The sequence below is a fragment of the Polyodon spathula genome, chromosome 1 (assembly GCF_017654505.1).
Source record: "Polyodon spathula isolate WHYD16114869_AA chromosome 1, ASM1765450v1, whole genome shotgun sequence".
NCBI classification, from domain to species: Eukaryota; Metazoa; Chordata; class Actinopteri; order Acipenseriformes; family Polyodontidae; genus Polyodon; species Polyodon spathula.
In genome coordinates, this window is record NC_054534.1 from 48597878 (window position 1) to 48618702 (window position 20825).

General features: G+C 36.3%; 2 protein-coding genes and 1 long non-coding RNA gene across 8 annotated transcripts in view; 2 read left to right on the forward strand and 1 right to left on the reverse strand.

Annotated features, from left to right (window-relative positions):
- Positions 1-5694, reverse strand: part of hgsnat (heparan-alpha-glucosaminide N-acetyltransferase) — a 53692-nt gene extending 47998 nt beyond the window's left edge. For all 4 annotated transcript variants that reach the window (XM_041256995.1, XM_041256976.1, XM_041256986.1 and 1 more), the window contains exons 1-2: positions 5523-5694; positions 2023-2141 (exon numbers count right to left, since the gene is read on the reverse strand). In XM_041256995.1, the coding sequence (XP_041112929.1) occupies positions 2023-2141; positions 5523-5694 (291 nt within the window). The remainder of the gene's footprint in view (positions 1-2022; positions 2142-5522) is intronic.
- A 1112-nt stretch (positions 5695-6806) lies between these two features.
- On the forward strand, positions 6807-12911 carry LOC121319510. 2 transcript variants are annotated; one of them, XR_005950709.1, is made up of 5 exons: positions 6807-6945; positions 7715-7905; positions 10676-10769; positions 11085-11278; positions 12344-12911. It is a non-coding gene; the product is annotated as an uncharacterized LOC121319510 (long non-coding RNA). The 2 variants fall into 2 exon arrangements; XR_005950708.1 differs by having other exon boundaries at positions 7738-7905; positions 12344-12910.
- A 2409-nt stretch (positions 12912-15320) lies between these two features.
- Positions 15321-20825, forward strand: part of gtf2e2 (general transcription factor IIE, polypeptide 2, beta) — a 71108-nt gene continuing 65603 nt past the window's right edge. Inside the window, exons 1-2 of one of the 2 annotated variants that reach the window (XM_041257031.1) lie at positions 15321-15493; positions 17371-17534. In XM_041257031.1, the coding sequence (XP_041112965.1) occupies positions 17375-17534 (160 nt within the window). In that variant the 5' untranslated portion in view covers positions 15321-15493; positions 17371-17374. The remainder of the gene's footprint in view (positions 15494-17370; positions 17535-20825) is intronic. The other variant, XM_041257020.1, reaches the window with a different exon arrangement.

Below are 20825 nucleotides of genomic sequence, written 5' to 3' on the forward strand. Positions count from 1 at the left end.
GAGAGCACACTGTCTATAGATTGAACGACCTACACCAGAGGTGAAGGTCCACGCAGTCTGCGTACGTCTCAACCCAACAACGAGGGAAACCTCGGTGAGGATTATATGGCTGGCCTGGCTGCAGAAGCCACGGTGCGGCTAGTCCTCTGCGCGAGTATGGGGACGCATAGCTACAATCAAAACAAGGCCCAATTTGAGGCCCGCAAGCGGCTGGTGGGCTAGCTCGACAACGGGGACAAGGCAAGCCCGGCCCCATGAGGTAATAGTGTTCTCCGATGCAGGAAAGGGTGAAAAACACACACAAATCTTAACAATAATACTTACCGTAGTAAGAGACAGACAGAAAGCAGCAGTCTGAAACGCGGAGCGAGCAGGTGCTGATAGTCAGAAATGGAGTAAAAAAGCTACAAATTTTCACTGATTCCGGGAAAAGCGGTGAAAGCCAGCTTTCAGCACAAAGTGCAGGGGATCTAGCAGTAGCTTTCGCAGCACTTTTTAGAAGAAAAAAGGCTCAATGCAACAGGTCTTACCGTACCAATTGTGAGAAGCGAAAGAGAATGAACCTCCTCTGAGTGACAGTTAAGTACCCTCGGGAGGCAGGACTGAGGGGAGAGGGCCTATCGGCAGCTTTGATAGAAAGAGCTCAGTGACACCTACCAATAGGCAGGACTGTATCCCATAACGATGTTTTGGTGGCCATCTTTGAATTGAAAGGGAACCCAGGCGTAATGTGAATTTTTTATTTTCTCGTTAGGAAATTTCGTAAATATGGCTGCTGTGCTGTCTCACGGTGCAATTGCATACTGGTTTAGGGCGTGTTTTTTGAGCGAGTTGTGTGCATTGCATCTATGCGGCTATCCAATTACGTTAACCTGCAATCAGTGTTGCTAACTTAGCGATTTTGTTGCTAGATCCTGTGACTTTCAGGTTTCCCTAGTGACAAAAAATCTAGCGACTTTCACAGCCGACAACAGGGATTTTCATAGAAAAGTCGCTGTATTGTATCATCACAACATAAGTCACACGTAGCTCAATACACCACGCATCTCTTGTCCTGAAGTAGTATAGTGGTGGCTTTCTTCACGTTGTGCAGATTTCCACAGATCTACACAGTTCCGGACAAAATCGTAGAGATGTGCGTTGGAGAAAAAAAAATGGACTCAATCATATGACTGTGTTGAAAAAATGTGTTGAAAAAATAAAGCATCCCAGGGGTAAGGTTTAAGAGGAATGATAGATCAGCTCGAACTGCTTAAAAACATGAAGAAAAAAATGGAAATGTAGAGAAGATGCGTCATTATTACATCCAGAGATTAAAACAACGTGTCAGATATATTGTTAATTCATCCCGGACTCCACCTGTAATGGAACTTTATTGAGGGAATCATATAATATAGCTGTGTATCAACTATAAAGACACTATTAAAAGCATGCCATTGCCAGTGATGAAAACAATGCAAAAGGGTTATTTAACTCACAAAATTAAAATAATACAGCAGTGTTCAGGCATTAAGACAACAGTCTATTTACAGCAGAAACTTAAAAAGCCACAATGTAGCAGTCATATTTGGTAATAGGTCAATATCATGGTCACAAACACATTTAGCATGAACAGTTTATACAAGCCTACAAATAAAAAAGTCCCTAACAAATGATTTTTTAGATATGAAGCTTTGACACTGTGGCAGTAGCAAATCTGTAAAATAACTGACACAAAATGTTTTTTTTAAATGTTACTAAATTATAACCTTTTGTGTCAGAAGTGTTTGCTCTGCAACAAAACCGACTTGATTACTTTGATTAAAAGCAAACACTGGTAATGTTCTTCTATAGTACAACATAACTTTAATGTGCATGCACTTGTTTTTAGTTATACACTTTTTTTTTTTCTTTCAGGACATTCTGGTGTATATTTTGCAGTTGAGAGTTAGAGCCATTGTTTTTGGCTTATTTGCAAATTCTATGCAATGACTCCACCCAGCATGCCACAAAAGCTACAGAATCCCATGTTTCTCCTCCTACCTGGTAACAGTGATCAGACAGCCAGGAAAGAGTTAGATTTTCATTGAGCAATTCGTTGTGAACTGTCAGCAATGCTTCATCCATTTTAGACATTACAGATCTCCCATGGGGTTCCAACACTGAAAACAAAGAAAAAACCAACAGGTGATTAAATGTGCACCTCTTCACACAGAGAATTGGGCAAGTTTCCTGCTGATTCACTGGGATCCTTCAAGAGCCAACTGGAGCCAAATTACAGCGGCGCTCAAAAGTATTCACCCCCTTGGACTTTTCCACATTTTATTGTGTTACAACATGGACTCAAAATGGATTTAATTAGGAGTTTTTGCCACTGATCAACACCAAAAAAGTCCATAATGTCAAAGGGAAAAATAAAATCTACAAGTTGTTCTAAATTAATTACAAATATAAAACAGAAAATAATTGATTGCATAAGTATTCACCCCCTTTGCTATGACACACCTAAATAAACTCTGGTGCAACCAATTGTCTTTAGAAATCACATAATTAGTTGATGGAGTCCACCTGTGTGCAATTAAGGTGTTTCACATGATTTCAGGTTAAACACACCTGTCTCTGGGAGGTCCCACAGTTGGTTAGTACATTTCCTAACAAAAACTACATCATGAAGGCGAAGGAACATTCAAAGCAAATCCGGAATAAGGTTCTTCAAAAGCACCAATCAGGGGTAGGGTCTAAGAACATTTCCAAGGCACTGAATATCCCCTGGAGCACAGTAAAGTCCATTATTAAGAAATGGAGAGAATATGGCACAACTGTGAATCTGTCCAGAACAGGCCATCCTCAAAAACTGAGTATCCGGGAGAGAAGGGCACTAGTCTGGGAGGCCACCAAGAGGTCTATGGCAACTCTAAAGGAGTTACAGTCTTCCACAGCTGAGCTGGGAGACACGTGCATATGGCAACAATAGCCTGGGTGCGTCACAAAACTGGCCTTTATGGGAGAGTGGCAAAAAGAAAGCCATTGCTGAAAAAAATCTCACATCAAATCTCAGCTAGAGTTTGCCAAAAGGCATGTGGGAGACTCTGAGACCAAGTGGAAGAAAATTCTATAGTCTGATAAGACCAAAATAGAGCCGTTTGGCGCAAGCCTAACACCGCACATCATCCTGAGAACACAATCCCTACCGTGAAGCATGGTAGTGGCAGCATCATGCTGCCTCAGGGCCTGGAAAGCTCGTGAAGATAGAAGGCAAAATGGATGCAGCAAAGTACAGAGAAATCCTGGAGGAAAACCTACTGAAGTCTGCAAGAGACCCGGAACTTGGGAGAAGATTCATCTTCCTGCAGGACAATGACCCCAAACATACAGCCAAAGCCACTCTGGAGTGGCTTAAAAACAAAAAGGTCAATGTCCTGGAGTGGCCCAGTCAAAGCCCGGACCTCAACCAATTGAGAATATGTGGAAAGTGTTGAAAATTGCTGTTCATCAAAGGTCCCCATCCAACTTGACGGAGCTTGAGCAATTTTGCAAAGAAGAATGGGCAAAAATTGCCGTGTCCAGATGTGCAAAGCTAGCAGAGACTTACCCAAATAGACTCATGTATGTAATTGCTGCCAAAGGTGCCTCTACCAAATATTGACTCAAGGGGGTGAATACTTATGCAATCAATTATTTTCTGTTTTATATTTGTAATTAATTTAGAACGATTTTATTTTTCACTTTGACATTATGGACTTTTTTTTGTGCTGATCAGTGGCAAAAACTCCTCATTAAATCCATTTTGATTCCATGTTGTAACACAATAAAATGTGGAAGTCCAAGGGGGGTGAATTCTTTTGACAGCCACTGTAATTCACTTTTTGAAACTGGACGAGCATGAATGGGACTCCTCTCATTCACAACTTTTCTTATTTTGACCTGTTATTTCTTTACTAATGCACTTGCTTCTTAGGGTCCTAATAAAAATAAATAATAATAAGGACCCATATACGCGATTGTGTCTGTATTTAAACTCTCCACACGTGGAACATAATAACGGCCTTGTTTTTTGTTTTTCCAAAGTTATCATATACTCCTATACACCTCTTTTAGACGTTTCGGGTTGCATAAGGCTATAATACAATAAATCGTTGATTTTATGCAAATCCAATATAGCTGTAGTTCAAAATCTTGAAAGTGTGATTTGCTCTGCTTGACACAGGCTGCTAATGCCAGCCATTAACGTTAATCACAATGGCAGTACTGAACCCTGTACTGCTATTACAGCTCCACTTCTTAGGGGCCTGTTACAACTGTCACACATGGCTTTGTAAGAAGGACATACTGTAATTTAGTCTTATTTACTAACTGCATGTTAGGCGTTCCTTGGCTTGCGTTATACTTCTTTCACCGTTTAGCCTTCTGCACTCGTCTAGTTTGTTTACATTCCCCAAGGTTTTTTTTATTTTTATTTTTTACAGCAGTTGTAAAAAAACAAGGCAAAATACAGCTCTGGAAGAAAAACAGAAACGAGGTAACAAATTATGGTATGCATAAGTGTTGGAGAAAAATTAGAAATGGGCGTTTTTGTAAATAAAAACAATGCATCTCTGGCATAATGTTAGTCATAAAAGGTTTGTAAGCATCAAGTAAACTGGCTAGATTAAAGTATATTGACTGTTAAAACAATGTGTCCGTGAACAAGTTCAGTTTTACTGGACACCACCTGTAATTGAACTTTATTGAAAGAATAGAGCTGTGTAGCAAATGTAACTTTACAATAAATAGTGTCTATTCAACTTATCTAAACTTTATCTAAACCGTGACGCATGTAAATACTGCCGTTTGGGCTTTGTATATAAGAGTGTGTGCGAGTTTCTTTAGGGTTCACTCATTTAGATTATTTCTAAATGTTTATATTAATAAAACGCCTCATGTATTTACAATACAAGATCAATATTTTTCTTCTGGCTCTAAAACTAAAAGTAGCAAGGTCGTCGTTTGTCACGGTTATACCCTAGGCCCGTAACTTCACTTTCATGAGCTCTCCCATTTTCCTACACATTACTTTTCAACGATAGATCACAAATACATATATCATCACTCTAAAAATCTACGCTTATTTTTTTTTTATTTATTTATTTTTTTTTTTATAGAAGTTGAAAAAAAAAACGACACACTATACACAGAAATGTATAAATGAAGAAGTCAAGTTCTGTACCAGTAAACAGACGTGTAAGGTTAGCAGGCCTAGTACTTTGCAAAATATGTGTCTTCTCATACAGCATATTTATATTGTGGGTTAAAGGTATAATTTATCAAAAAATGGTACACTTCCTGTGCTCATTAGGTATAGTAATACGCACATGTGATGTGTCACACGTACAATATTCTCAATACAGACAGTACAGCCAGGTATTGTTTGTGCTTATCTTAGTTTGCTTCATTTTTTAAAATAAGTCTTAGAGAAAATAGGTTTTGTGACTTCAGGGTTGCTATTTTTAAGAGTGCTATAATGACATTTGTTTTCTCTTTAAACTAGTTATACATTTACTTACAGGTGAGTTGTGCAGTCAGAGGTGTCACGTAGACCGCCAGCAATGCAATCAAGGCAGAAAGTACGACAGTTGCATGGTTTGTATCTGAGGGACATATCATTGTCTCGTCTCCTGTCTTTTCTTCTCTGTTATTATCATGTGTAAGTTTCCTTTTTTTTATTTCTCTTTTCATTCCCGACAACTCCAACCCCTCCTTTTTGACAGTACGAGGGCGAGAGAGGAGGGACAAAGTACCACCAGTTATACAAATGTACCATTTGTGGTACGCAGTTGGGCCACAAGGGACTCTGTCGGTGTTGTCGCCCATATTAAGGGGTCTACTTAAATCTCAGAGAATTTACATGAATTTACACAGCGATCTCTTTTCCGTGTGGAAATCAGAATAGCCTTTCTGTACCATGCCACTGATTATGCAATGTATGAATGGAACTTATATTACAAACTACAGTACTAAAGTAAAAAGGGCTAACAATGTTTTTTTTTTTGTTTTTTTTTAGTAAAAATGCTGGTGAAGAAGTAGCCAAATTGTGTGTTGTTGTTTTTTTTTTTTAAGCAGCCAAAAAACGCACTTACATTTAAAATGTAATATACTCTGTATTACAAAATCATAAATAAGTTTATTTATTTTTTTATAAACTGTTTGTTTATCTGCGTTGCTTGTTATTTCTCACAATTTACAGTACCAGAAACGATTTTTTTTATGATGAGAACAGATGCGGTAGATCCAGGAAAAAAAAAAACATGTATTCAGAATGTCGTGTAAAATGTAATTGTCCAGAACTGTCAGCGGATACATTCTTTAAAAATAAATTGAAAAACAATTGGAATTTTTCAGTTCTGAAACTTGTGACGAGTAAACAATAACAGCGTTTGTGTGATTTGTAATTGTATTGGATGCAGAGCTCCAGAAAAAAGGGGAGGACGTGATATACAATGCAGGACGTTGTGGTGGTTGAAGTTCTGATGATTGAAAGCAAGATGCTTTCAAGACAAGACAGATTTGGCTGGAAAACTGCCATATAGAGTAGTCTATAAAAGTCGCATGGGAGACGCACGCATTACCTGTTAAATGTTACCTAAAGCTCAATGAACAAATAAAACGGGAATTTGTATCATTTTTGTTTAAGAAATCTATATTTTGTTGGCGTTCCTGTACTTTTGGATTTAGGACTACTAACTGGGACCACTCCAGCAAAGTGGTCCGGACCATTATATTCTGATTTCACAGTTTTATTATTAATTTTCCTTTAGGTTCATTATTGTTGTATTGTATCATACTTACTTTACAGTAATATGCAAGTGTTAATATATTGACAGGAAAATCAATACAAAATCTTGAGCAAGGAAGAGAGGTCCTAAAAAAAGGAACACCATGATGGTCCGTTGCCTAGAGAGTTTGCATGTTCCTTGCAATACAAAGAGGGTGAGTTCAATAAAGTCAGCTTATTGATTTCCAAGGGAAACAACTATGTCAAAATTGTGTATGCAATGATGTAGGCAAGGTACGCAACCTGCTTCTGCACAGCAGTGGAGCAGTATATGTGGTGTTTAAGAAGTTCAGAACAGTCTGTGACTGCTTTGCATATCCATGTAGTTCTTCACTTTAGGTATCTACCAGGTTTCACAACTCGCTGGTACTTTTGAAACTCCCTCTGTCAAGTGTGACAGCTAAATATGTTCTCTTCCCTGGCAGACATTCTCAGAACACATACTATGCCGCTTGCTCATCACAATTGATTTTTTCATGTAAAACTTCTTATTGCAAGACCGAAATAAGTATAAATAAATATTCAATTGATATGCAATTGCATATTTAATTAACCCTCAACCAGTTGTAGATGTTTAAGTACAGTATTAATGTTTAACTAACTGTAAATTATGTTAAATTAACTACATGCCATTATCTTGCTAACATTTCAATTTATAAATACTATGATGTTCCAAGAACCTGGGCAAGTTCTAGTATTGGATTCTCTCGCGTTAGTCAATATGTCAAAATGAAGTTTAGATTTTCTGTGTGTTCTGTATGGAATAAACCTGAAGAAATGGCTAAACTAAGAAGGTAAGCAAGTCTTAAGGCCAGCTGGCTGACATTGTGTGCCTGTCTGTTTTAGGACTGACTAAAATACTAATGTGTGTCTTGTCTTTTGATCATTATTAAAATGCTACATTTCATTATTGTTTTTAAATAGGAAAGTTATGTTTGTCACAACAGAATTCACAGAAACTTGCGAAGTTGAGGTCGTACCAGCTAATTGGTTGGTGGAGGGAGGAAGTCAATGCAACTGGCCACCATTTAAATCTGCAGCCAGGACAGTGCAGACACGTAGACCTGCTTTCCCCACCTGGCCATTGTATCCTGTTAGGGTCATTTTCAAAACAGGTAGGTGATGCTGTTTTTGGAGTAGTAATATAAATTTAAAATGTTTCAATATAATTGTTATTCAATCAATCAATCAATCTTTATTTTTCTATAGCGCTTTTACGTGATAAAAAACACATACAAATATATATAATCAGCAAATAAAACACATACAAATATATATATAATCAGTAATAAAACACACAGAAATATATATATAATATATATGTGTGTGTGTGTGTGTGTGTGTATATATATATATATATATATATATATATAATATATATATATATATATATATATATATATATATATATATATATATATCAGCAAATAAAATACACATGCAAAAGAAAGAAATAAATAAAATAAGAATACAGAAGCGAGAGAATATCACTTTAAAAACTTGTGTAAGCCAAGCTATGCAAGTGTGCTTTTAAACAAGATTTAAAAGCATCAGCAGAAGGAGCTTCCTTTATAGTACTAGGCAAGTCATTCCATAATTTCAGTGCAATGTAGCTGAAGCATCTGCCACCTGAGTTTTGTTTCTGAATACTTGGTATTAAGCATTAAAAAGTTTTTAAACATCCAATGTTTAATGTCAGCAAGGAAGGTAATCAAAATATTAGCAGCAGATACATCACCCTGTTTGAGAGACAGGTAAAGCTAAGTGTCATCAGCATAGCAATGAAAATGAACTCTGTGTCTACAAATGGTATTTCCCAAAGGTAACATATATAGAGAGAACAGAATTGGGCCAAGAATTGAACCCTGAGGAACCCCACACGCAACGTTTTACATAAAAGGTCTCCTCCTCGACTTTAACAAACTGAAACCTATTAGAGATATAGGGTCTGAACCAGTACAAGACAGTACCTGACAATCCCACTAAATGTTCAAGGCAATTAAGACAGAATGATCAATGGTGTCGAAAGCAGCACTTAGATCCAGTAGAACAAGTACTGAAGGCAAGCCCATGTCAGAGGTCAACAACATATAATTTACCATTCGAATCAGTGCCGTCTCGGTGCTATGATTAGGCCTGAAACATGACTGAAATTTCTCAAAAATGTTCTGTGCAGCAAGAAATCTATGTCATTGTTCAGCCACTACTCTTTCTAACACTTTGGACAAAAAAGGGAAATTAGAAATAGGCCTGTAATTATTAAGAACATTGGGATTGAGGATAGGCTTCTTGAGCAGGGGTTTTACTACAGCAGTCTTCAAAGAATTTGGAACAACACCTGATGAGAGTGAGCTGTTAATAATATTTAAAATTGTGTTATTTATTTTTGGATATACTTTTCTCAAAAGTGTAGTAGGAATGGGATCTAATGCACATGTTGTGGGTTTTGTCTTTTTAATTATGGCATCCAGCTGTTGTTCACTTGTCAAGCAAAAGTGCTGTAAGGTTTGGTTGTGTTCGGACGAACCAAGAATATTTGTCAACTTATCTCGATGTGATATGTAGTTGCTCAACTGATTCCTAACGTCGGTCACTTTTTTATTGAAGTGATTCATGAACTCATCACAGCTTACTGGAAGAATATTCTGTGTAACACACTCTGCCTGTGGATTTGTTAATCTTGCTATTGACTGAAAAATAAATCTTGTATTGTTCCTATTTTTGTCAATAAGATCGGCAAAATAAACTGATCGCGCTGAAGACAGTGACGTTCTATATGTTAAATACTATCTTTCCAGCTTTGATAATGTATCTGAAGTCCAGTTGCTCTCCATCTGTGTTCTAATTTGCGACACGTATGTTTATGCATACGTGTTGCATCATTAAACCAAGGAAAAAATCTTTTTGTAGATAGTTTCTGAATTTTATAAGGTGCAATAGTATCAAGACTATTTGCCAGAGTGCCGTCATAGTTATCCACCAAATCTTCGACCACTCCTGACTGAATAAAAGCTGAAACAGACAAAGCTTCCAGTAACTTATCAGATGTTAATTAATTTAGAAATCTAGTTTTAACACACCGTACCAGCTTAACTATAGAGCCAGGTAATACAATTTCAAAGATACTAGCAGAGTGGTCAGAAACTGCTATATCAGTAATGGACATGTTCTGAATATGCAGACCACAAGAAATAACCAGGTCAAGAATATGGCCATGAATATGAGTAGGACCTTTAACATGTTGAGTAAAACCAAATGACTAGTAATGCCAAACAATCTCTACCAAGGGGATCTCTATCAACGTCAACATGTACAATAAAACCCCCTAGAAGTAGAATCCCGTCATGCTTGACAGCAATTGTTGATAAAAAACTCAGACAACAACAGAGCGTTAGGTCTAAGATGACGATAAATAACAGAGACTAGAATAGAAGTTTGGCCATGAACCTTAAAAGATAGTATTTCAAATGATGTATAGCCATCTGTTTTTTCACAATTAACATTACAATTATTACCAAAATGGTTGCAATACCACCACCTCTTGATAAAACTTCGGTATGTATGTCCTAGTCAAATATTATAAAGTGTCAACAATGTGGGCTTTGTGGTTGGCTAGTAGTAGCTATCTTTTGTATGGATAATTTCTTGCATATTTGATCAAATGCCAAAATACTGTGTATCTATGATGATATTCAAAATCTGTTGCATGAAAAATGATTTAATGTTACATTTATTAAAACGCCTATTTCCTGCACTGGTAATATTCCAATTATGAGTGGGGGAGTAAAAATGGGGGAAACTGCAGTTTGTCTTATGCTATTTAGCACTCAATTTACCTTCTCTCAGAACTGAAGCTAATCTATATCATTAACACAAACATTCCAGATATGTATGCAGAGGCCAGAGCCAAATTTAAAAAATCGGCGGCTACTTCTGACTTGCAGTCAGATGAGGAGACAAGCCAGAAGAGAAAAATAAGGTATTTTTGGATGTGACCATTAACTCATTAATGTCCAATTTTAATGTTTTATGAAAAGTATAGTACATTATTTTTTTCTATTAGATTTGTATTGCAAGTTCATTAAACAGTTCATCACTTTTTTGCTTGGTGCAGGCATTTACATTTTTTTTTACCTATGTGAGGGGTAAATATATATTTACAAATCCCAGGAAATCTGTCTTAACGACATACTCTATTAATTGAAAGTTTTATGCATGGCAGCAGTTTGCTAAATTAAGAAGTTGTCAAAATTAAAACTATTATGAATATCTAATTTATGGTGTTATTTTAAAGATCAACCCAGAAGTATGCTTCATCATCATTCATCTGAGGAGGGTCTCCAAATCAACCAAATAGACAACTGCTAACTCAACTCGCATCTCCACCTGTGCCACCTGTACTTCAAACTCCAGCAATTACAATTCCATTAACCCCCTTGCGGAGTCCCTCCCCAACAACACTGCTGACATCCAACCAGCCAAGAATGGGTAACAGCTAAATGTTTTTGCAATGGAAAACTTTCCTACCAGAATCATAACTGAGTATATCTTAATTTACAGAAGTGGGACAAAAGTAACGTTATAGTTATTGCATATAGAGCATCATTTCAGACTGATATTTTGAATGCAAAATTTACGAGCAGAGGGACATTATTTTTAACATACTCCTGTAAATAGATCTTTCTTGTGAAAAGTTTACATATTTTCTTTCAGGTCTTTAAATTCTCAGTAATCACTGGTACGGAACTTAAAACCACAGTAAATAGAATTATGGGTTCAGCAATATCAAACTCCCTTGCTATACAATCTGCCCCTGTGCAGTTTATTTTGTGTATGTATTATGCTTTATTTATTTGTGTTTATTATGTATTTGTATAAATGTCAGCAAACGGCGTCTGTATTTGTTATTGTATTTATGACGGCGAGCGTTGCGTGTTTGTTTTTAAAACCTTGTGGTAATGTGTGGCTGTCGGCTAGTGCGTTGTTAAAGTAGCTGGCAGTCACACATAATTAATAAACTCGTGCAGATTGTGGCCGAGGGGCAATAGAATAATTACTAGTTAAACCCCTCGGCCACGATATATAAACGTGCGACGCTGTCAGTTCCGGGTGGGGTGTTCGAGAGGCGGAACGAGACCGAGCGAGGAGAGAAAATAAATTAAAAGAAAAGAACTAAGGATCAGTGAAGGCAGTTGCTCAGCCTGACCTTAGTGTTTATTTTGCGTTCGTGATTTGTTTTGTTCAATTATTTATTTTGCGCTCTGTGTGCAGTGTTTTGTTTTTGTTCAAATACTGTATTTATTTTTGTTGTTTAATAAACAGTATGCGCAGCGCATCTTTTCACTGCAGTACTTGCCCGTTTTTTCAGTTCCTGCTTCTGGCCTGACGTCACCGCTCAGCCGTAGCCTGTCACACGATATATATTCTTTAAAATATTGCTAAACAATCATGCCACTCTGTCTCCTACAATTTTAAGTTCAAATTCATGAAAAGCAGAACTGATGAAATATAAATTACTTCTGATGTGTAAGGTCTACATTAACATTATTTCAGGAGCTGTAAGAAGAAATCATTTTACCAAGCAAGTGACAGAAGATGGCTTTGGTATGGCAGCTGTGCTACGCTAAGGATAGAAATGGAGGGAGGCAGCGCAGATCTGAAGCTACGACAGCCAGAAGCCGAGGAGATGGGTTTCAGTCTTAATATAAAGGGGGTGGGGGGGTGCAGACTTTTATAAAAATAAATAAATAAATAAATAAATCTGATTTAAATTTACGTTTTTTTTGGAGGGTCACAAAATGTTTGACAGCTTATATTGCCTTAAAGACTGCAGATAGTCGTATTAACTATTTAACATATAGAAAGCCCTTTCTAAAAAAAAAAAAAAAAAAAAAAAAAGGCAAATGGTGTTGTATCTCCTTAAACAGTTAATAAACTTAATGTTGAACACATAAGAAACCAAGTAACGCTATCCAAATAAATGTCCTTGTGTTTGACCTCACTAAATGATGGTATATTCCCTTACTGTGTGCTTTTTGGGCATAGTTAATATTAAAATAATTGGTCTGACTAATTCTGTTTAAACCCTTAGTGTTATTAAACTTGTTAAACTATTGTGAAGTGTTTTTTTTTTACATTGGTATTTTGTTAATTGTTTTTACTACCAGGGTCTTGGTGTCTGCTGATCTATCACAAGCTGTTACACTAGGGCTGGGGGCAATAATGGACCCAGTTCTGATAGATTTTAGCAAAGTGGTCTGGGAAGGGTAGAACCGGTAAATATACTATTATCAAAATATAATATTTTTAGGTTCAAATGTCAACAGCATAATGAAAACAACATTAAGACATCATTAAATGGTTTACAATTTTAGAAAAGCAAACTATGAAGGTATGAAACAGAGACTTACAGAAGTAGATTGGAGTAAAATAGAGAAAACACCCACAGAAGAAGGATGGTTGTTCTTCAAAAATGTAGTACTAGAGGTGCAAAACAATTATATCCCTAAAGTAGACAAATCTAAATGTAAAACTAAATTGCCAAAATGGTTTAATAGATCAATTAAAAAAAAAAATTCAGCGAAAAAAGGCACTTTACAGAGCATTAAAAAAGGACCAAAAAGAAAGTACGCAGAAAGAGTACACAGAACTGCAAACGCAAGTCAAAAAGGAAGTTAGAAAGGCCAAGAGAGAAATAGAAATGAACATTGCTAAGGGAGCTAAAACCAATTCCAAAATGTTTTTCCAATATTACAACAGCAAGCGAACATTCAAAGATGACATTAAATGTTTAAGAGATACAAATGGCAAAATCGTAGATGAAGAAAAAAAATAGCAAATATATTAAATGATTACTTTTCACAAGTTTTTACAAAGGAAGATACTGACAACATGCCCCACATGTCATCCAGTTCCTATCCAGTTTTAAATAACTTTAGCATAACTGAGGCAGAAGTGTTAAAGGGACTAGGAGCTCTTAAAATAAACAAATCCCCTGGGCCAGATGAGATCCTCCAAGTAGTACTCAAAGAAATGAAAGAATTCATTTACAAACCGCTATGGTCCAACATAATAAACCAGCGTTGGCCAATGACAGTGGATCAACATTGATCCAGTGTGGGTGGCCCAATGTTGGGCCCGATGAGCAAAAAAACCAACACTGGCTTATGATGTTGGGCCAATACAAATGGTAGCAATGGAGCAACGCTGGCCCACCATTCACATGTTATCTGGGCATGAAAGTGGTTTAAAAAAAAAATAAAATATATATATATATATATATATATATATATATATATATATATATATATATATATATATATATATATGTGTGTGTATATATATATATATATATATATATATATATATATATATATATATATATATATATATGTATATATATATATATATATATATATATATATATATATATATATATATATATATATATATATATTCTGTCATGTGTCACCACTGGATTAGTCACTCTGTGTGACATGTGGTCCCAGTTGTCCTGACGTCAAAGAACGCGAAAAAAAACAAAACAACCAGCAAGCGTGCCATAGGTTTGCCATCCCTGTACTGTGTCACCAAAGCCAGCAGACGCTTTGCTCATACGGCTTTGCTTTACCCAATCAGAATCCCGGCCAGCGCAGAGGTCATAGTGCTGAAAGAAGGAGTAGCGAGATGCTTCTGGGAAATGTAGTGGAGTAAAAAAGTACAATATTTTCTAAACAAACGTACTTGAGTAAGAGTAAATGTATCCCAAAAATAAAGTACTTAAGTAAAGTACAGATCCCTAAAACAAATACGTCAGTAGTGTAACGAAGTATTTCTACCTCGTTACTTTCCACCCTTGTGGACCACTGTGGCGTCACAGCGCTGCGTAGTTTGACTACAACCCTTTATATCTAAGGACTTATTTTTTTTCTCCGCGAATTAGGTAGACCCCTAATTATTACAGAATTCCACTACAAATGCCAAGGTCAGAACATCAAAATGAATGCGATTAGAAAACAAACAAACAGACAAAAAGTAGGAGTGAGGTTCATACATTTACTAGTGAGTAATGCATGCAGATCAAACCTGTACATAAATCAGAGAGAATCAGCCAGCCACAGACACAAGCCCAAGAGCATTTACCATTGGCTATACCAACTGCCTACATATGGGGCCGTTTATAAAGAATACAGTACAATGATGTGTGAATATCACAGTTAAACTAATTTGGCTCTTTCTGTACACGTTTCAATTATTTCGGTTTATGTTTTTTTTTTTTTTTATAGTAAGCAGGATCTAGTAAATGTTTAAAATAAACTAGAATTAAAATGGGTGGCTCAAATCGTGATCTCAGTATCCATACTGCAGTGTTTGCAATGATGAGTTCAGCTTCAGGAAATTACTGGAATATCTGCCAACAGAGGGAGAAGTCTCTTCATTTGCTCTGACAGCGACCATAGAAATCTTTACAATTATGTTGCTATGACGATTTGGCAACCAGACTCAACTGTCGATTGCCGAGTAAGAAATTTCCTTTGATCAGGCAGGCACAGGAAGCATGATTTGTTAGCACAGTCTAAGCATTAGACAGCGTTTTGTAAAAAACAAAACAAAAAAAGAATATATATACATATATAAATAACTTGCTCGGCAAAGGGGGATAGTTCATAACTTCATTAAGGGCTACCCCAACTTCCACAAAAGGTACGTTAATAATTATTTTTGAGTTTTTAACAATTACAATCCATACGGAGTATGTTCAATGGTGTGTAATGCCGACCTGAACTAGAACCACGACCACTGACACTTAATAACATGGGTAATAATAGAGAAGAAAAACATTAGCAAGAATAATAGAGTTTAACGTTTGTCATTTATGTGCTATTTATTTGATAACTGAAAGTAGAATAAGGAAAGTGAGGAAACCGACCGAGAATCTGTGTTGGAGAGCAGCACCAGACTACGTTTGGAAAGGATGAGAATAGGCCTATATTGTTAATTGCAACATATGCCTAGGTAGTATGATATAGCACAGGGTGCTTATACTTAACGGCTTGGAAATGTACATAAAATAAAAGGGTTTCGGCCTTTTCTGTTATCTTTACAAAAGAAACAGATTTTGGTATGCGTATCTATTGAGTGCAGACTGTTCTTGGTCATTTTTATGCTAACCATAATTGGCAATACAGTTTTTACACAATATATTTTTGTGATGTGCAGTAGCAATGAGGATATACACATACACACAGGTTATTGTTGTGTACATTCCCATGTAAGTATTTCTTAAACAAATACTAAAATAAGTGACAATTTTCAGTAAAGTATAACATTTTCATTAAAGCCAAGAAAAGGCTAATATAAAAGAAATGTCTCTGAAGTATGTTGTGCTTGTGAGGAAGGCATGGATGGACTGATACAACAGCAAGACCATAACTTCTATTAGGTGAACGACAGATAAAAACACTAGTCTTGTGCACAGAAAGCACAGTATTTTTATTGTTGCATTTTTTATCAAACAGAAGTAGCAATAATAAAAGTAACAATGATGGCATTTTATGTTTTTGTACAGCTAGAATAGCATTACTTCCTCCAGGAGATGGTACCACAGTATTTTGCTCTCATCTTATTGCATTTAGAGAGCAATAGAAAATGTCATGGATGGCCTCATACGATGAAGCTAAGTTAGTAACAAAATTAAATGACTGGAAAAACAATAAAGTGAGCTGTTGCCTAAGCCTACTATGCATAGCTCCTGGCTCGTTGTTCAAGTGGAACCAGGCGAAGGTTTCTGTGATTTGGGCCACTGTAGCATATGTGTCGCCACAGGTTTGAGCCGCCATGACCCACTTGCAACCAAACGTGGTTTTCTGCTTTCTCATCATTGCCATCCCAAAAACACCAGAGCATGTTATTCAATGATGCCACCACATTGGGGATGAGTGGGTTTCCCAGGAGTCACTATCATGTCTCTTATGAAGTCGTGGAGACTTCTGAATTTCCATTGTTGTTGCTGAATACTGTAGTTGCTCAAAACTTTCACAAGACTTAAATAGATCTAGGGCAAGCCACATGACAACATATATTGCAGACTTTTATCATTTTATTTAGCCTATATCAGTTAACAAGAACATAAGTTAAAAAATTACAGGGAACATGGACATGTAGGTCACACTGGCACAATGAGGGGTTGTACTGGACACTTCTGGTCTAGTGTCATATATTGGCATCAATCATGGACAGTCTTGCCTAAAATATCACTAGGTAGCAGCCCAGTTAGTACTGATCTTGCTCTGTGAAAACAGCATAGCAAGTAAGTGCTTTTCTATACAAAAATAAATAAATAAAAACACAAAGAAGCATGATTACTATGTTTCATATCCAGCATGGCTCAAGGATGTAATTTGTTTTTAATTACGTACAAAATGTTTAGAGGATATTTCCTTGCACGTTAAAATAATTCAATTTGTAGTAAGGTTGTAGTTTAAGAAGGTTGGCTTTTGGGCAGTAGTGTTGACATCTTCAGTGACTAATTTACCAGATTCATAATAAGATTCATAATAAGACTGTGTTTTTTGCGTTAGCAGGATGGATCCAGCTTTACTCAGAGAGAGGGAGCTCTTCAAGAAGAGAGCCCTCTCCACCCCGGCAGTGGAGAAGCGTGCTGCTCCTTCAGAATCCTCCTCTTCCAAGAAGAAGAAACCTAAACTTGACCAGGGAGGGTCTACAGGATCCAAGCAAGCTTCAGGTAAGTACACACTCTGGGATTGAACTGAGTTGGGGCTTTAGCATCCCTACAAAACTATATTTAATAAATCATGCAAAAAATAAAAATAAAACTTCCGTTAAGCAACACTGGGTCATGAAGGCCAAGGCAATGTTGCCTTCGTTGGGCATGAAAATTCAGGGACACCAAGGCAGTTCTAGGGGACAGAAAGGCAAAATATAAATCCAATCCAAAAAAATAAATACAGAGCCTGTGTTGATGAAATGTTAACTCAAGCAAACAAAAATCAATGTTTTCTGGGTGATTCACATAATTGTTACAAAAAGTAAAATATAGGTCACTTTTCCATTGTAAAAATAAAATGCTATTAAAATACCAAATTTTAAAAACAAACTTTGAAAAAATAGAAAGGGTAATTTGCCAAAAAAAAAAAAAATATTCAAGGAATTTTTTTATGTTATTTATTTATTTATTTATTTTTACAAAAGTCTGTCACCCTGTTAACAAGAGCTAAATATAGCGCTCGTCTATGTCCTGTAATTAAAGCTTTTTTAAAACCCTCTATACCATGTGATTCATAATTTAAGGTAATCAAGTTCAACTGGATTTCACATAATATGTTGTCCGCCGGTGAAGCGAACGTTTAATCAGTGCATTTTTAAATGCTAAAAATAGTATTCTTTCAGAGGTTTTCACTGAGAATTGGGTGTTATTACATGGCACTGGTTTTAATTCATGGAAATCGTGAAATCAATGCTCACCGTGAAAAAATACAGCCTTAGTGATACAACAGCACAAATAAGCAATGTCAGTGAAGAGGAAGTTTTAAAGATGGATTTTCAGGCAAACTGGCTGAAGATTTACACATGGCTGGAGTGTAATTACGATAGTGATCAAATGAGTTGCAGTGTGTCTGCGCAACTGTAGTTTGCTAACTGCTGTAACCTGTACAAACAACATGGCTTTGAAAAGAAAAACAAAAAAACAAACTTGAAATAGAAACTTCGTCAGGCAAGAGATTGCTCTGCATCACTGATGAACAGCTGGATGTAGGGTAAGTGTACCTTTTTAAGCCCACCAAATCTAGTTTGAACACTTTTTTGATATTTAGCTCAGGTTTTCTGCCAGTTAAGAGTGGCATAAAAGAAAGATTAATCTTTAATTTGCAATATTATTTTTGATTAAAAAAATAACTTTCAAAAAATGTTAAATCTGGATTGGTCTTAATGGGGACCATGTACCATTTAAGCCCCGGTGTGTTCCTGTTAAGCTCAGTGCTTTTTTTGTTTCCTTTTTTAAAGGTTGCAATGCAGAATTATCTTTAAAATATGAAAACATGATAAGATGAATAATTTATTTCCCTTTACACACTGCATATTACTATTTTTTTTTTAATAAAATACAAACATATTTCACTTATTAAATTTTGTAACTTTAAAGCCACTTCAAGTACATCCTTCAGCTTGGATGGAAAATCTTTCTGATCTTGTCATGAGACACATGCATGACATCGTAACTTCTTCCTCCACTATTTGTTTTACGTCACCAAACACAGCTTTGTCCAGGGTTTGTAAAAGATGAGTTAGATGAGATAGGAGCCCCAAGAGGGTCACATTTTTAGAGAGACATTTGAAGCATGTTTATCAAAAATAAGGACTAGAAAACTTCATATCTGAAACCATGAGAAACAGATTTTCAACAAAAATGGTCTTCAGTGACCCCTCCATCCAGCCATGATCAGACACAACATACCTTGCTAATTGTGGACCATTCTGACACCATGTGCTGTAGAGGTGTTTACCTTTGTATATTATGTATGGAGGCAGACTTATCTTCATTAAGTTTTGTGGTTTGTTATGGACATCATTTTCATTCAGTGCAGTTGTAAGGATTAGATTAAACCAGTGCTCCAGTATCGTAGGATTTTACGTTGCCTTGGTTCTGGTGCGTGAAAATTGTTCAAATGTTCTGATTGTGAGCTCTGGATGATCCCTTGTGAACCTGGCATACCACTTCCTTAAAGGTCTCTGGTTGGTAAACATTGACACTGCAAAATCCAGAAGATCATCTTTGTAAACCCTCAACCCTACAGATCTACTGATATAAAAAAAGTGCTATAAACTAAACAGATATTTATAGAAATATGAACTAGCAAACAAGCTAGATATTTCCATGAAGCACTTATATTACTTACTTATAACATACACTGATTCAGCCTAAAAAACACTGCTTATGGCAGTGAACCTTGGGTCCCTGATCTTCCTCAAACTTGACCTTTAGACTAAACTTCTTAGCTAGCAGTGATAGGTTGGTGATGGTGCCTTCTTGATAGTGTAGTTCTGATGTTTTTTACTCATCCTGAATAAATTTAGAAATTAAAATCAAATAATGTTGCAGATGATTTTGGTTGGTTTTATTACTTAAAAAGTTGCCTTTAAATACATGTTTTGATTATCACCTAAATAGGGCTAAATGGGTACAACACCATTTACTAATTATAAGGTCAGGGCTCTACGTTTAGATTTTTAACTACTGGCCCCTTGTGCCACTTAGCTTGTGTTTTTTACTGGCCCAGATGCAATTTTATCTGTCCCAATATATTTATTTTTTCATAATGGTTTTTATTTTCAGAATGTTTCTAACTGTATGGTAACCAAAGAGAGCCCGCATCTCAAAAGAAAGTGGCTAAACGAAGCCTTTCAATATGTTACTTAAGCCATTTACCATGCACATATTGGCGTACTTGTCGGAAAATGAAAATACCGTATTCAGGATTTGAAAATGTACGTGTACAAATGATACTCCTTCCACAAGCAAACCTGCAACCAAGCTGTTACCGTACCCCAGGGGTGGCCAACCGACATCTCCCAAGCCACATGCAACTCTTTTGTCATCAAAATGCGGCTCTTCAAACTTCATTAACTTTTTCATTACACAATGAATAAGTTATTTTCTTTGTTGTGTTTTTTTTTTTATTCTTATTTATGTGTATTATATTTACAATAAGTCTCCAAATTATTATTATTTTTTTCATCACAAGCCAATCCATTTCCGACCTTAGCCAATCATCAGCGTGGCAGCAGCACTTATTTGTTACATAGCAACTAACTAGCAAATCATATCCACCCTTACTTTACTGTGCATTCGGGACTCGAGTTGCAGAAGCTTGGAAACCGTTAACTTTACTTTGAACAGGACCAGCTTCTGTTTTGTTCATAAATGGCAGAAAAAAATAGCGAAAAAGAAAATATGAAGATGAATATCGAACCTTCTTACCGGAGTGTTGAACGCAATGGAAACTCCTGTGCCTTA